Genomic DNA, 17959 nt, shown 5'->3' on the forward strand with positions numbered 1-17959 from the left:
TAAACATAAACGTAAACACTTCTTTTTTTTTTTTTACTTTCGAAGTTAAAGAAATCTTGAAATCTTTTAACATCCTATGAAACGGTTCATAGGGAGTGTCACATGCCTAGTGGGAAAGAGGATGATTTCAAAACTCAGATCAAAAACATTTTTTTGTCTTTCTTTAAAGCTCACCGTCTCCTCTCCCGCTGGGCTGAGACTTACAGCATGAGAGTAGGCGCCATAGGCCCCAAACTGGATGGTCATGGGACTGAAGATGCCAAGCTGGCCCGCCATCTGGTGCATTCTGCGCAGGGTCCTCTCCTTATCAGTGTCTGCAAATTTGACCACCAGGCTGGACGAGGCACCCTGTGGGCACACATACAGTTTACAAGGTAAATGAAATATGTAACTAAGGCTTTTAAGACTATCCTATTAAAAATGTGTATCACTTCAATTCATTCAAATGGCACAGTGTCTTGCAAAAGTGCCCATCTCATTGAATGATTTTCAGATTTTGTCATGTCGAAGCAACAAACTTCGTGATATTTTATTGAAATTTATTCAATAGACCAACACAAAGCAAAGGAAGAAAAATAGCATAGCTTTTATGGATAAAAGTCAGAAATGTGTTGTGTGCAATCAATGCTGTTTAGTCTTAAATAAAACTTATGGCCATCGGAATGGATCCAAGTAGTAAATAGAGTTCACCTGTGTATTGAGATGCATATCTTCTATAAAACACACATTTTACTGTGGATAATGACACTTTCCTACCCACTTTTGCCAGCATCTTGTAGTGGGGTTGATATAACTTTTTTTTTACCACAGAACCTGAGCTGTATGATGGTCCCCTTCATGTCTATACTAATGTGTGATGGTTTGAACAAGTGAATGTGGCGCCTTCAAGCATCTGGAAATTATTCTCAAAAATGATCCAGACTTGTGCAGCTACATAAGTTCTTTCTGATAAGTCGGCTGATTTCTTTTGACTTCCCCATTATGTCAAACAAGAGAGCGACATGTTCCAGGTTTGGCCTTAGAAAATATTCAAAGGTGTGCCTCTAATTAACTCTATTAGAAGTTTCTAGAGCCATGAAATCATCATCTAGCCTTTCCCTCATTGTTAAAACCCAAAGCAACGGGTTTTATATAATAAAACAGAAGTAATTCAAGGTGATTCCAGCTGACCTGATTTGTCCATTTCAACTTCAGACAGTGAGACCATAAAAGTATGTCTATTTGCTGTAAATTTCAGGTTTCAATTATACATTTGTGTGCTTGAATTCCATGGTGAAGTTCAACTAAAGATCTGACTCAAGACCTGGAAATCAATGCGGACAGACTCCATCTATTTAATCTTTACCACCTTTTTTTAAAGACAAATGGATCAAATGCCTTTTAATGTGGGAAGCTGGCAGAAATCCCCCAAATACCTGCTGTATTATTGTGAAAGCTGTTCTCCAATCTTTCATTTCAGAGGGACATCAGTGCAAATACACACTACATCATTTACTAATTAGGTTATTTATGAAAATAATTTGCTTTTAATGTGTGTCAAATTAAAGACAAACATATTCAGAATACTTTTCAAATGTTGATTTGCAAAACAAATGTCAAAACCACATATAAGTTCCCTTTCACTTGTTTTAGTTGTTTTATTGGTCTGTCACATGAAATCATAAATTGCACATTTCAAGGAGTATGAATACTTTCACAAGGTATTTTATGTCTAATGAATGTATAAATACTACTGTTGGCCATCTTCAGAAAGCTAATATCAGTTTCGCAGACAGTATTAATAAGGATGATTAACTAGAAATCTATCTTTTCTACTTCAAACTTAATGAAGTACATGTTATCAGATTTAAAGTGTTTTTCTGCATCCGAAAGTTAGTAAATACATGAATATACTCAAGATTGACAAAACATAGGTGATTTAATGGAAAAGTGGTGCATTGCATATTAAGGTGTATATCTCGTTTTTCATTAGCTGACAGCTGGGATAGGTATCTCTCATTTGATTTGCAGTTTACGTTACAGCCTAGCTTTAAGATCTAATATCTTTAAAGCAAAGGGACAAAGGGAAATGAATATGCACCTTGTATCTGTGTAGTCACTTAGCTGTCATCTTTCATCGGAAGAGAACAGTGAGTGCTCTTCGCTTTTGTGAACTTTCCAACTCCACTGTATACACTGGGAGTGAACTGTGATCCTAACCAGATCCCACAGGAGTGCCAGTCCCCCACTGGTAAAGCTTCACTGAATATAGTATCGGGTAATTAGGTCTGACAAAAGCCTTCGGCATGTAGAGGGCGAAGTATTGACTAATGGCTCTTCCTTATGGCAGATATAGTTCCGTATTGATGTCCGTGCTCCTGAGTTTGCATCCAATTAAATCATTTGAAAGACACAGACCAGAATCAGTTGCTCATTTGGACAAAGCGGGGGGAAGTGAGTTTACGTGTGAGTGAAAGACAGATATAGAAGGAACAAGAGAGGATGATGAGGCTACCAGGCACAAAAAGCAGCTACAGACACTGTCAAGAGAACCAGGCTTCTATTTAATTACAGGCAATGCATGCTGGGAAAGAGCATGGAGTACCACCAGGACAGAAGGACAGAAACAGCTAGGGGGGCAGTGAGGATATGATTAGTAAGATCATAAAAGCAAAGGCACTGTAAGAGGAGAGGACCCCACAAGTCTGATTTACAAAAAAAAGCCTCATCCTGACAAGGTCAGAGCAAATTCTCGTTTTGATTAAAATTTCAGTATTTTTTGATGATTGGAAATTAAAAATGTCAGACAACTGCAGGGTACATAAGGATGGACAGAAGACAACTTTTGTTGAGTACACCCGTTTCTTTTGCCGAATACAAGCACTAAAGTGCAAAGAGACCCAAACTGATGGAAGTCCATTAGTACATTCTTAAAATAAAAGTTTGTTTAGACAAAATGCTACAGGTACACTAAACAGTATGTAATCTGATGGTTAAGCCTTAATATTTCAAGATGTTACTGCTTTATTATTATTATTAATGTCATGGTATTTTAAAAATTGTCATTTTTGCATCTTCTATGAGTAACAAGTCAAAACCTGGCCTTGCATTCATACACATCCTGCAAACATACATCCCCACACATTGACTTTTCACAGTTCTCTGATAAAAGTGATTTGTTTACATCATAACCCTCTATGCACCACATTTCCCGCTGTCATAATCTAATAAATTCTGCATGAAAGTGATAAATATGCATATGCTAATGTAGAAAACCAACTCTTGTTGAGAGTTTTTGCAAGTTACCCAAACTAAGTCTCACGAACAGTCGTTCAGCATTACAGAGAAAATGTTTTGGCTGCAGATAACTATGAAGAAGAGTCGGGAATGATGGAAAGCATCGGCAGAGACCCCCAGGACAGCACATCTCAGATGGGAACATATCAGAGCCAGCCAGCACCCCACCTCAGGCCAGAGGAGACCCATCTGCTGCTTCTCCCTTGGTGCCATTTTAATTAGTTAAATCAATACTTGAATATGGCAGTGTTAACGGCACTGGTTTTCCCCTTCTAATTTCATTTCATTCCACCTCCTGACCTTTTTTTCTGTGCTTTCTCAGCTTTGTGGTGTGGTTTAAGGAACTGGACAGTGAGATTTAATGAGGTTGGCAGTGTGCAAACATCTTCCTGCAGCGTTGTTGCTCAAGCCTGCCCACAGCACAGAGGCGTGGCATTTAAATTCACTCATTCTTTGCCTTGTGTATCTGTGTATTCTTATATTCTTTTAATACCTCATGAAGAATGCATTATGAGTATTGTGACAGTGAAAGCCTGAGGCTGTCTGTAGTCACTGCACCGTGACTCCAGATGAAGAAAGTCTGGCTGAGCCTGCTTCCTTCCAGCAGAGAGCTCTGTCAGCACTGAAACAGACCTGCTCTGAATGTTTTTGGCAAATATTCTAAACTAGTACAATCGTCTCTGCAGATTTTAGCCTTTCACCTCAACTACGGCAAAAAAGATGTCACATATAAGGACTACAGACTAGACTGAAGGTGGAATCAGACTGGCATAATTCAAACATTTTTGCTATAAGGTCAGCCAGCAACCTTTTCAGAGTAAATTTGACCTTGCTTCCTAGAAAATAGAAGTTTGATGTTTCATCAAACCACACTTGAGAATCGTAAAAATTAGGCTTTTTTTATTGCACTGTATAAAAAAAAAACAATGCTGATATTAAAATAATTCCTGACCGAAGTAATTGACCACGGTGTAGAGCCCAAAGAGCCACATGCGGTCCCGAGTCACAGGTTGCAGAACCTTGTAAAAGATCAAACGTCCCAAACTACTTAAAGAAAAAGAAGTGTGTGGCCAGGTAATGAAGGAACAGGTGCTGGCAAACAAGCAATGGATACAAACCAGCCGCTCCTCGCTGGCTGCAGAAAATCACGAGCTGACAAACAAACAGAATAATAACCTCCCGCAGCATGACTCCAGTACCTGGAGAGAAAATGAATTCTCCAAATTTGATAAGGGCCAACAGGGAGCCATCACTTTTGACAGGTACAACTAAGGAATTTGTCACAGGTTCAAAAACTAATCAAATTTTTTGAACAACACACTTGACTTCGGAAAATCTCCTATATTGGATTTTGTATAGGGGACATAATGCGCAGAAGGGGAAAATGCACAATGGTAATTGAGGGATTAGAACTCAACTGCAGCGGAGAAATGGGATAATGCTTTTATCTCTGCATTACCGTGATAGAAAGACACTGTGGTGGAGTGTCTAAAAACAGGTAAACTGACACTTTTTTCCATCCTTCACAGGGGCTTACAACAATACCAATAACAAGCTGGGTCAATGAAGGGAAATGAATACAAAAGCACAAAATATCACCCATTTACTTTGTCTCAGTGGCATTCAATGTAAAATCTACAATTAAATAACTCGTAAGACCTCGTCACTCATCTGCTTTTTTACAGATCTAAGAACCTAAATTCATCAACTGAGATGAAAAAAATAATTGAACACACTATAACAAGTTTGTTTGGTAATTAGCTAACCCCCCATGAGGGCCTCATATTCAACTCTTTGACCCTCACTGCATCTCTAAAAGCCTCATGGGAAGAACATCTCTCATTAGCAGAGGGAAAGCTGCATCCACGGCTACCACTGTGCAGGACACTGAGTCAGACCAAATATATCTCTGATACATCCCTCATTACAACACAACTCTACAGCACACGAGCCAACACCAACAAACTCCTGAAGCCCTGTCAGCCACGCTGCAACACCAAACACGACAATGTGTGCAATTTGCTGGTTGCTGCGTGCTTGCCCCTGGGTTTGCCATTTTGGAGTTCTGCCACCTGTGTGTTCGCAGTCTTACAGCAATTTAACAGTTGAACTCATGAAAGGGCCTGCTCTGTGCTCAATCACCCTTTGGGTTACATTTCAAAGCACCTGAAACCCACAATAAACTTCAATTAAAGCTATGACCCAATCTATCAGTGTGTGCCCTATTGGTGACTTCCAGTGCCCTTAAGCTTCATTAAAGCTTTACACAGAGGGCCACTGTGTTTCACTTTCAGCATTATTTATAGTATGTGTGTGAGCCAGGTAACACAGATGTTGCTGTGAGAACATTAAGAGGGAAAGAGAGACAGAGTGAGAGACAACTCTTTGTTCAAGGTTCATTCAGACCTCGCAGCTGGCACCAGGCGGTGTGCAGAGCAGCCCACTCTTCGAATCCTGCCTCCTGTTAGTCTGTTGTTGACGACATGTGGCAGTGATATTATCCAAATTAACTGCATCTCCCATTGCGTCCAAAGCTTTCGCTGGATACTAATGACCACCTTGCCAATTAATCTGAGTGAAAGTTGGATTTGGGGAGATGAAGATAACAGGTGCGAGGATAGATGGAGAGAGCTATGGATAATTTACTGTAGATTATTTATAAACTTTTGGCTGTCTCTTGATCCAGTGTGGGTCTGTTTGAGACTCCATATGTTAACTTCAACATTTTAGGTGACCCAGTGCTTTAAAATACTGTGTGTTAGCTACAATACAAGTTAAGAAATAAAAAGTGGATGTAAGCCATGACCATTAGCCAAATTCCTTGTGCAAGGCTGCAAAATGTGGCCTCTTATAAATTAGTAATGTAACTCTGCCAAATGCAATTCAAATTGCCTTCTAGGGATTAAGCCAAGTTTATTTGATAAAAAAAATGTAGTTAGACTTTGCTTAAATCTAAATGGAAAGACACCTGTCTTTAGATGAAGTTCTTGCAAAGTAATTTTTCCATGGCTAATAGTTCACTTTTTGACTGTACCACTTAAATGTTTCACTCTCTGTTTTAGTGTAATGCAAAGTGAGGCAGCATCAAAAAGAGATGAAAACTCCGGCACATCTGGCTCCAAGGATCCTATCTGGCTGCCAGGAAGCATCCGTAAATATTTATTTCGGGAACATCAGTGGAGTGTGTGGAGGAGCAAACGCTTGCCAGAAAAAGTGGATGCTCCTGTGTGTCCAGCTGTGTGCTATAGTAACCAATGGACACCCAGCACTGGCAGAAAGGTGCTCAGCAAATTACGAAAATTATAGAAAGTGATTTTTGCTGCCTTCATTAAGCAAAAGGAGAAAAAGAAGTTTAACAAAGCAATACTTTCTGTGTAACATTAGGCTTTATGATGTTTGTAGATTTAATTGTATTAATACATCAACTCTAACACATTACCAAGGTTTGATCTGTTAACCATTTAATTGCAACTCTGGTGGTATGTTTAAAGGACAATGTGTTGCTTAAATAAAAATGCTCTACTTTCTAATTACACAAATTCTTAATGCAACTTGGACTGTTTTTTATTTATGAGTAGGGGGATGAACACACCTACCCAGACGTTTTAGATTTAATTTTCCAATTTTAAACTAGGTGTCATATCTCTTCTACATTAGTCATCTACAATTTTGTATTGGTCTATCACATGAAACCCCAATGAAATACAGTCCAGTTAGTTGATTTTAATGTGGTAATATGAGAGCAAGTTCCCAAGTTCATATATGAAGGTTTGTTCAAAGTCAGTGGAGTTTCTCCACTTCCATGCAAATTCAACTTATGTTTATGAAGCAAATTCCACTATTGTAACAATATGTTCTGAAAGACAAAAAAAGCAAAAACGGTTTCTCAGTAGGAATTTAGAATGAAGTTCATCTGAATACAAGCCAAAGTTATCTGTGGGTTAAATGTGGCATTGATTGCATTGACGAATAAATGTAGAATAACCAAAAGGTATTGAAGGGCTTATAAAGTGCAAATCTCCCTCATTATCATCAGAGACCCAACACTATAATATCAAAATGCAGTTGAGGAAGCAAAGAGGCTTATTAATCTGACCCCATTTTGGAGATTCATCCTAACTCTAGGGTGCTATTTAACATTATTGACTCCCTTGTTAACTCTCCCTGTAGTCTGTGTAATGAAGCCTCTGTACTTTTAAGTGTTTTAAATGTTTTAATATTCTTTAAGAAAAAGTGGCCCCGTGACAGGGGCCATACTGTCACTGGTAGTAATTTGGCTTTGATGAGATGTTACCAAGACATTTCTACTATGTAGCTGAAAGAAGTTTTGACTTCTGTGAAGCCCTTTATCTTCTCTTTTTTTATTACAAACTATTCAGATGTGTTTGATTATATATTTATTGCTGTATGCTGTGTGGTTGAAATTATTCCCAGAATGTGCAATAGAAGCCAATATATAAACCACAACAGTTTTAAAATGGGTAGACAGGTTGTGTGGGTTGGTAGTAATGCAGAAGCAGCAAATAAGTTGTCAGGTTAATTACCTCCCAACAGGTGATAAGCATATATTTATTGTCAAGTATAAAATATTGCAGCCATGCAAAGTACAATGGCAAATCTGGACATCTTTATGAGATTGAGACTGTTTATTATCCCAGCTTAACAGAACAAAATAAAGGATTTTATGCAATGTAGAGTTAAAATAACAGTAGGACTGCAGGATAAACTACCCCCTCAAAACACCAAAACCACTCGTCTAGAAAAGCAGAGAAACAACAAACTCATGAAATCCACTGAGTAGACGATGTGAGGCGACATTAAAAATGATAAAGAATATGAATTAAAGTTTTATTTTTTTATTGTTATGATGATATTTTCTTTTTGACTTAATTTTAACTTGTTTCTCTGACACTTCATTTCATTCAAAATATTAACACACTTACTTGTAAATTACTAATGCAAATATGACAGCAGCAATTTGGAGTTATAGAGCTAAGAGAAATGTTATCTGGAGTTAAAATAAAAGAAATGCGCCATTGTCCTGGACCCTCTAACTAGCTATTCATTTTAAAGTTTGTCAATATAAATATTGATAAATAAAATGTTTCTGTTTATCCTCAAACTACATATTGTGTATTGTAAACCATGGTCACGTAAACAGGTGAGCCATCCACACATAAACAAAGACGTCTGTAAATGTTACTCTGAACTTGCTGACAGCTAAAGAACGCGGAGATAACAGTCAGGTGATTAGGATAACATTATAGAGAAAATAAAGTTCACTTCAAGTTCTGCAAAATATAGTAAAAATTTAAAGTAGAAGTACATTATTTTCTTTTACCGCAACATGCATTTTATACTTTCTGGAGCAGCTTAATGAACTGAACATCAAAAGTTGTGTCAGAGGCCAAATGATTTTTGGGTTTATCACAGACCATTGCTGCAAAGACACTTGCAGGGAGAAAATTTGAATGAAAAATGTTTTCTTTTTTTTTTTTTTTAGGTCTGATAGCTCACGTATCAGACCTATGTTTTTCTTCACAAATATGCCTATTTTGAAAAATATATATATTCTCACCCATGAACTAATAGTTAGGGAGACCTGGGGTCTGGGACAATAGACCCAGGTGTCGCCCCCTGTCAGCAGTTGTGCCAGCAGGTGTGCAGAGCAGCCCAACTCATCTGTTCCTGTATAGTTCATCCAATTGTAAAGAATTTAAAATGCCAAAGTGCCACAAAATCAGCAGCTTTACACTTAATACTTCTAAGACATGCAAGTATGTTGGGGAAAAAATAACACAAATTCAACAGAACATAATTGATGTAATTTAGTTCTACAGTAATAAGCATTTAAGCTCCGTCTTTGCCACTCTTAACAGTAAATGACTTTTAGTGGAAATGTCATTATCATGTCCCTCCAGTCTGAATTTAGCATGACTAACCAAAAAAGGCAATACAGTAAACAACATAATAAAGTAACAACAGCTACCCATTTTCAGCTGTTTTTTTCTCTCACTTCCTCAGGTGTATTGTTTCCCCTCAGATATCCTTTGACTTTAGATTTTGTAATATTTACCTCTGTCCACTTTCAAAGCCATTATTCAACTTGACTTGCAATTCTGTCATCCATCGTTTAATTATACAACATCATCATAAACGTTTTGCCTTCTATTCTCTCTACCTGCTTCCTGTCACTGCTCAAACAAGTGAGAGAAGATAAGCGCTACATACATCATTATGTGCTGCATTCACTTACATGTAAAACACAAGATATCTACTACTTCACAGTTCGACTAAATGGCAATTTTTTAAGCATATTTATTCTTCTATTGATTAATAAAAACAAAAAACATCCTAGTCCTACTGTAAACATTACTTCACATTAAATTAATAATTGTACAGTGTGTTTTGTTTATTAGTTCTATATTCTGAAATTTCATGTCTTATAATTGTTTATGATTCTTAGAAAAGAATCCCATGTCATCATTAAATTTTGTATATTTTCAAGCAGACGCTTGAGGCTTATTTGCTGCTGGTAAGACACTGACTGCACAATTTCGCTGAACAGAATCCCACCTAAAATCCTTTCCTGAACACCTAATTTCATCAATAATGAGTAGAAGAAAATTGGCATTTTTAAGCTTTTTAACAATTTAGGGTTAGCTAAAATAATTATCTATTTTGTCCCCACAAATAAAACAAATCTCTGATATCAGAACTAATTGTCTGCCAAAAATCATTTCTGTCCTGCTAGCATTCTACAAAATCACCCCATGTCCTGACTTTGCAATCAAACTATGATTTGCTCAGTGACAACCAAAACACATTCAGAAATCCTTTTGTACCATGCAGCACTCATCTTCCTTCAAGATTTTGATGTAAATGTTATTTTTTTTGCCAGAAAATATCTTGGACCACAGGAGGAAAACAGATATAGGGCCTCCTGCTGTTTATTTTAAAGCACCAGATGCTGACTCTGGCAATAACACATTGGTAAAATGTGTTTGAATCTTGGCTCATGATGTGGTTTGAGTAACTATGGTGACCACAAATATGTGTGTGCAGAGGGTATTTGTTACACGTTTGAATGTTTTTCTTGCCACAGTGGTTTGACTTTCCAAAGGAATAGAAGGACAAAGATTCTATTGCATTTTGAAAATATGTATTCCACCTGCTGTGGGAGAGTGCAGGCAGAGGGAAATTTGCCCATTGCCAATTTGTTTTTGCATTGAATGGACTGTAGGCTTAGGTTTTTGGAAGTGTTATCCTCAGAACCACAGAGAAAACAATTAGCACAGACAGGTTGGTGACATTGCATTATCTAGGGTAAAAAGTGGAAGGTTTGTAATGCAGAGCCAGCAAAGACTCTGGTACTTACAGGCATAGTTTGTCCACCATGCAAACTGTTGATGGCGGCTTGCGCTTCTGCGTGGCTCGAGAACTTGACAAAGGCACAGCCTGTACACACACACACACACACAAAGAGATGAGCATGTCATTAAAATGGCTTTGAATTGCTATTCAAAGCTATTCATCACCACTGACTTTATGCTATCATTTGCTTTCTTGACTTGTTAACATATTCTATCATTTGGGTTTTGTGTTAAATCAGTGTTACTACAAAGAAGGCATTAGCTGCCTGGGACATTCTTCTTCCTGTCCATTTCTGTTTTGACCCCCGTCGGCTTTAAAAACTAAAGCCAGAGCATTTACTGTCTTAGCGTGTTTGTCATTATTTATCTGTTCAATATTTAAATTGTGGGATTTGTGCACAGTCACTCATAAAACAGATTATGCAAAGGCATACTGTTTGGATCTGCCTTTCTAATCGTCTCTCTGCTCACAGGGGAAAGAATTAGGTGAGTTTTATAGAGGATTCAAATCATCTTAAAGGTGTTGCTTAGCTGAGGCAGAAAAATACAACTGAACAGAAGTGGTTGACCACAAGAGAGCAGGCTTTGAATAATTCTTGACTGTAGTTAGATGATATAAGTATATTTCAAGTTGATTATAGTCTTTGGTAAGACTGAATAAATATACATTGTGACAGCATGATTCAGAAGATGGATCTCAATAAATTAGAATGGCATTATAAAGGTTTCAGTAAATCGATTAAAAAATTAAACACTTGGCAATTGCATATTCTTAGGGTTTACTTTTCTTACATTGATGGTTTTGGCTTATAGCTAATATAAGATGTATCAGTACTTGGTTAAGTCTCAAATGCTTGACTTGCAGCATCAGTGTGATTATCCTGTGGCAGTGATGAGGTTTTTAAAAAGTCCAGGTGGGTTTAAAGGTGGACTTCAGCAAATTTACATCATTACTTCTGATGTCTTATGATCTTATTAAAATGCTTCATAGATTTTGGACCAGTTCAGGTCAGACTAGTTTTCTGGCCTGTCAAGCAACCTTATACCATGGTCACTAAATCAGATATTGGTACTTTTGCCAGTGGTACTTTTGCCAAGCCCAGCTGGAACATGAAATTAGCATCTCTATAGAGCCTGGCAGCAGAAGGAAGGATGAGGTGTTCTAAAATTTCCTGGAAGACAGCTGGGCTGGATTTGGGCTTTTGGACAAACACCAGGAAATGACATTTCATCACTGACTGAAACTTCACCCTGGACCTCAAGCAAGTTGGATTCTCTACCTCTCTGCCCCTCTGGGCTCAGGGATCTTGAATAAAAAATGAAATGTAAAATGGACTTTCAGCCAAAAAGGAGAAGACGTTTGACAATAAAAGAACAGTTCTTCCTTTTTCAAGTTAAGCAATCGGATATTTCTGGTTCATTAGTAGCTTAACACATGGAATGCAGCTTATTGCTCATTTTCCAAACATGCCGGTGTGCAGTGACTCTTCGAGTTCTGAGTCCCGCTGCAGTCGAGACCTTAAGAACTTTTCATCAAACACCCAGACTCTTTTGTAGTAGAATTTCACTTTTCTAATTAAAGGACTAAAATATATTTGTTTTTGTTCATTTAATGTAGAGATGCACCTGAATCTGAGAGAACACTAAAAACAACAGCAACTAATGACTTGAAACACTGAGAAAATGAAATGTGTAAAATCAAAGTAAGTTTTGATTTTACTTTGCATGAATTTAATTAGAGCCAGTGATCTCGAACCAAAGGCTTTCCCTGGGTTCAGTCCATGTTTGATATAAAAATATCCATGCTTGCAAAATGTCAATATACATATTCAAATATATATTCTGCATAGCTGAAGGAGTTCTAATTTATTTTAGTTACTTTATTCTTAGGTGGATTCAGGATTATCACTCTGAGATATTATATCATAGGGTCAGCTTTTGATTTTCTAAACACCACAACAAATCATTAATTTTGTGTGAAAACACAAATGACATGCATTTATTGGTGAACGTTTTTAAATCACTGCATGTGGAAACATGGTGAGTGGTAAAGGCCATGTGTTTTCTACGCTGGGAAATGCCCTCAAAGCTGTAGAGATCTACAGAGGCAAACAGAAGAGTCAAAGAAGCCTTTGATTCTGTCACAGCACTCCAGCACTCTTTTTACTTCACTCGAACACCCCTCCGGGTAGAGGCAGGAAAGGTCTTCATTTGTCCAACTGAAATGCATCAGGCTACTGTGTACCATTTGACTTTAATGCTCTCTTTGAAGACCTTCTCCAACAAACACATTTAACCTTTGCAGCAGAGATAAAACATGGGGATTTGATTTAGCTAAAAAAATATATATATATCTGATCCTTTAAAAGGAAAAGTAACTTCGCTCTTGGTTTCTTTACAAGGCTACTATATATTGTGCTGATGTTCAAGTGATGCCAGCAACTGAGGCCAAACAGAACTGCCAGGCTTGGCTCACACAATAAATGGAATACCATGTTGAATGTATAATGTCCTCCAATTTCTCATCAAAAGACAGTGCCACAACTATGCATTTTTCTGCTAAAATTTAAATAAATAAACAATGTTAGGGGACAAAGTGCGCACTATTTCAAAAGACCTAGAAGTGCTATGACCTCATAAATTATAGTGCACATTTAAGTTTTGGTATTTGGTGGTTCAGAGCGCGTTGGGGGAAAAAAAAAAGAAATTGTATTGCTTTCAAGCGAGAGGATCTGCGCTGCCTTTTGAATTCCCGGGGTAATAATATGTATGCATGAATTCCATCCCTCTGGATGGCTGACATTTATAACACAACTTAATTATAGACCTAAAAGCCATCTCTCTATTATTGCTGACAATTCAGAGCTCTATTCAACTCTGGCAGCAAGTGTTGCACTTTGAAAGTACTTTGAGGAGCAGCACCATAGAGAGATGGATGTTAAACTTCTCGGCCTTTTTACTGGGTGAAGAGGGGTGCTGAAAAGCCTCTGAGTAGCATAAATTTACATCAACAGGGACAAAGACTCAGCCGTGGAACAGATAGCGCTGTCAATTTCAAGGTCTGTCTCACTCAAATTATGAGAACCTCATCCTGAGTGAGGCGGCTGGCAAAATAATTTGCCGTAACATCCGGTAATGATTGCGTGGGACTGTTGCACGGGCAGTGATAGAACTAGATACCTATGTATGCAATCTTTGTGTGATTGTGGCATTCGTAGTTAATACCGAGCTTTTACTCTCCTCGTTTCATAACAATGAAATTCGAAAAAGCAGGAGTGCTCTAGTCAGTGATAACATCAACATACACTAAACCAGGGAAAACGCAGCACGTGAGGAAAGAAGAGAAGAGTCGAGGTGTGAGGTGCAGGAAGGTGAAAATGAGTGAAAGCACAAACAAGGAGGAAAACTAGTTCCTGTCTGACACCGCCGCATGGGCTTTATTTTAGTTTATATGCTGTCAATCAGCTTGAGGCATCTAAACAGACAGAGAGAAAGGGAGTTGGGGGGGGGGAAGCAGGAGAAAGACGGCAAAAACAGAAACAAGCCACAATGGTGGGCTGGATGGGCTAAAGAGAGCAACAGACCTGGGATTAACAGTGAAATGAACGGATGCAGGCACCGATGCAGGTGTGCGGTTTTGTATAATCATGCTTCGTCTAGAACTTACACTGCATCACCTCAAGTGCCCTTACCCTCCCTCATTTTCAGAGGCTCTACCTACATACATAAATCTAATTTAGGAGACAGAATAACAGGTGGAAATTCAGATCAGTGTCTTGAGAATCCATTGTTGTGCATAAATGTGGTTATTTGTGATGCTAACTTTTAACTGAATGACAGTTTTTCACATGACAAAAATCTGAAGTGAGCATAACTAACCTTGACATAAAAAGGAGTGAATGAATAAAACAATGTTTGAAACTTTACGTAAAAAACAGATGCGATATGAGAGCTTGTGTTAAGCACACAGGCAGTCTTGCATGCCCCTCCTCCTCTTTAAACTTAACCATGATGCCTTTGTCCATGTGTTAAATTTAACAATATATGCAAAAGGCACATGTCCAAGTAATCCAACCTAAAAGATAATGTTCTGTTGTTCAGGTTTGCCGATTCTTGGTGGAAATGAGCTTGCAACTCTGGAGGAGAAAAGGAGAGGACTGAAGCAGCAGCTTAAAGTGTTCTGTCACTTTTATCTTAAATCATTGTGAAGGTAAGCACTGTCAAAAGAACAGCACACATAGCTTTTTCTTTAGCTTACATGAGTGAAGACTTTGTCAACCGATGTGCATTAACAGATTTAGAACTTCATCAAAGAGAAATGCTAACAGTATTATTTAGAATTAGACTGAATTGTAAAAGTGGTCTTAATAGACCATTTTCAATGAAAAATTATGACACTGCAATAAAGATGTGAATGAGAGCAGCTGTTATTTAATTCACCCATACTAAAAGTTTAAATGAGCAAAGAGAGGAAAAGTAATTAATCAGATGTAAATATTCTCATAGAGGCAAGGTCACAAATCAAGATGTTAATTGGTGAATGACATCATGGCATGCATATTTATTTTTAAGCTTCCTTTGAGACAAAATACTGAACGTTCAGTGATTGAGAACTAGTTCCTGCTGGAGTTTTAAAGTTAACTACAGACATTTAGATGGTGAAAATCAATAGTCATCTTAACCTGGTTGAAATGAACTCGGAGCTAGTCTTTGCTCAGTAGTGTGCTTGTCAAGGCCTCATCTGTTATGACAAGTAAAATGCTAAAAATGACAGGAAATTAATTTGTCCACTTGACTGTTCTGTAAATTTGTTTTCTGTATAATTTCAGGCAGGGCTGAGCTGTGCCTCACACACACACACCGGCAGATGCAGGCAGTTGGGGCACACCCGATGTTGTCTGACTTTATGTTGCCAATGTACATATTTAATTACACATGAACTACACATTCTGATGTTCCAGCCTGTCTGATATATTCAAAGAATGTGTGTGATATATTCAGTCTCTCTGATCGGTAAAAAAATAAACAGAAATAATGCACAGGGTGAGGCAGAAAATACCATGCTGCTCTTCTTCTACACATGAAAGGGATGAAAACATACACGACTCCTCCTTGGCTACTAGCGACACAGCCAGATTTTTACAAATGAAGGTGAACAAGGATGATTTTTACAACAGAGACACAAAGATATCCACAGAGAAGGATGGACTTTACATAGAAATAAAAATAAGAACAGACATGATTTTAAATTATAGTAAAAAAAAGCAACAAAAAAAACTTGAGAGCTCAGCCAAAAAAAAAAAAAACATTTACATTTTTGAAAAACGAAATTTGACCTGATACAAAATCTACTTTCGCAGTCGTATTGCAGAGGGGTTTTGAATTGATTAAAGAATTGAAAGCTTTTAAATCAACTAAATTATGGTCAAAATTGAAATATGCTTTTTTTTATTTTGTGTATTTGTACATTTGACTACAGAGCAGTCAGTGCCTCACCAGTTAGAAACCTTTCCACACATCTTTTTAAAGGTGAACTGGCAATAACACTAGATGGGAGTGATTTTGTAGATGGGAGTTCAGATTTTGTCAGAATTGGGAACAGAGCGCCACGACAAGAAGAGCAAATTCATCCTATATTTTAAAACTATCTTTAATTTGACTATTCCCTCTACCTAAACGCAATGTAGGCCACAGACATGAGCTCAAATCTGTCAAGAAGTGAGTGACAGCAGCAGAGCTCAGAAACGGTGCTTTATTTACAGTAGGACAATATTGTCCAATAACAGTCTCTGGGGAGGGATGATGGGAGTGTGGGAAACAAACATGATTACACCTCTCCACTTTTCAGATAACACGAAGAGCAGGAAGAGAGGTGGTGCAGAGAAACAAGCTGCTACGCGAGTGTAAGCCCAGGATGAGACGAGCGACTGTGATCAAGAGACAACAAACGGAAAAGATGACGAATGAAATACCAAAAGAGGGAGAAAGGAGCAGGGGATGGGGCGAGAAAATGAAATGGAGAAAAACAATGCAAACGAAAGAAAGTGGGGGAAAGAAGGTGTCAGAGTGTGGTGACAACGAGATATGATAGAAATGCAAGTGCGACGCATAAAAGGCAGAATATGAAAAAAAAACTGAGTAGCTGAAGGGGAGGATGAGTTATTCAGAGAGCATTGCAGACAATGATGATGAATGCAACACAGGAAGACAATACCTCTGAAAATGCAAAGAACATAAAAAAAAGATAAATACATATAGATTAAGAAAGATAAGCGAGGGAGAGAAAGAGGGGGAGTCGTGTGGGCTCTGACCCTTACTGGCCCCATCAGGCCCTCGAAGGACGGTGCACTCCTCAATCTGGCCGAAGGTCTCGAACAGCCGCCGGACATCGTCCTCGCTCTGTTGCTTGCCGAGCATTCCTACAAACAGCTTCCTGTCTTCTGGATTGGGAGAAGGGAAGGAGGGTGGATGGAAAAGAAGAGAAGAAAGAAATGCTAGAGCTGATGGCACCATTCTGCAAAGGCTTTTTTTATCAGCCGTCTGCTGTGTTGCTGCTGCTGCTGCTGTTGTTGTAGCTGTTGTTGATCTCACTGTTGTCGAGCGTTTCACTTTCTCTCCCAACCCCCCCAATCTATGCATGGGGGTGATTTATTCCTGCATCTACTAATCTATTCAAGTCTTCTGTATTGATGTCTGATCCAGACAAAGTTGGGAGAGCTGCGGATTCCTCCCAAAAGTGAGAAGGGTAATATTTTGCAGGAGCAGGCAAGCTCTTTGATTGTCGGTGAGGAAACATCCAACAACAACATGTACATTTTTATCACCCAAATAGTAAGCATTATAATAAACAACAGCAAACTTCATGTACAAGGTGAACAACAGATTTTTTTTTTAAGTCTGCCATGTTTTGGAGGTTGTTATGTAAAATAAAAGCTAACAAACATCTGTATGGCTTTCATACAAGCGTAGGATACCTTGCAAAAGTATTCATTCTGCTTGAGCTTTTTCAGCTTGTTGACAAATCAACATAAAGTAGTGCATGATTATGAAAGTTGAAGAAAAAGGATATATTGTTTCACAGTAATTTCCAAATAAAATGTTTAAATTGTACATGTAGTAAAACCCTTTTACTGTTAAACTTCTGAGTAAAATCCAGCTCTAGCAATTGCCTTCAGAAGTTATATAGTAAGGATTTTTGTGCATTTTGTTCACATTGCGAATTTAGGTGCTCTGTGAAGGCCTCAAATGTTTGATAGAGAACATCAGTGAACAATCAGCACCGTGAAGTGAAAGAAACACACCAGACAGTC

The 17959-nt window shown here is 38.1% G+C and overlaps 1 protein-coding gene across 11 annotated transcripts in view; it reads right to left on the reverse strand.

Annotated features, from left to right (window-relative positions):
• Positions 1-17959, reverse strand: part of celf6 (CUGBP Elav-like family member 6) — a 166459-nt gene that overhangs the window by 30189 nt on the left and 118311 nt on the right. For 5 of the 11 annotated variants that reach the window (XM_017303994.2, XM_017303993.2, XM_008405583.3 and 2 more), the window contains exons 4-6: positions 16961-17089; positions 10655-10734; positions 175-348 (exon numbers count right to left, since the gene is read on the reverse strand). In XM_017303994.2, coding sequence (XP_017159483.1) covers positions 175-348; positions 10655-10734; positions 16961-17089 — 383 coding nt within the window. The remainder of the gene's footprint in view (positions 1-174; positions 349-10654; positions 10735-16960; positions 17090-17959) is intronic. The other 6 variants (XM_017303998.2, XM_017303997.2, XM_017303996.2 and 3 more) reach the window with 4 other exon arrangements.

Source organism: Poecilia reticulata, chromosome 3 (assembly GCF_904066995.2).
Source record: "Poecilia reticulata chromosome 3, P_reticulata-male-v2, whole genome shotgun sequence".
Taxonomy (NCBI): Eukaryota; Metazoa; Chordata; class Actinopteri; order Cyprinodontiformes; family Poeciliidae; genus Poecilia; species Poecilia reticulata.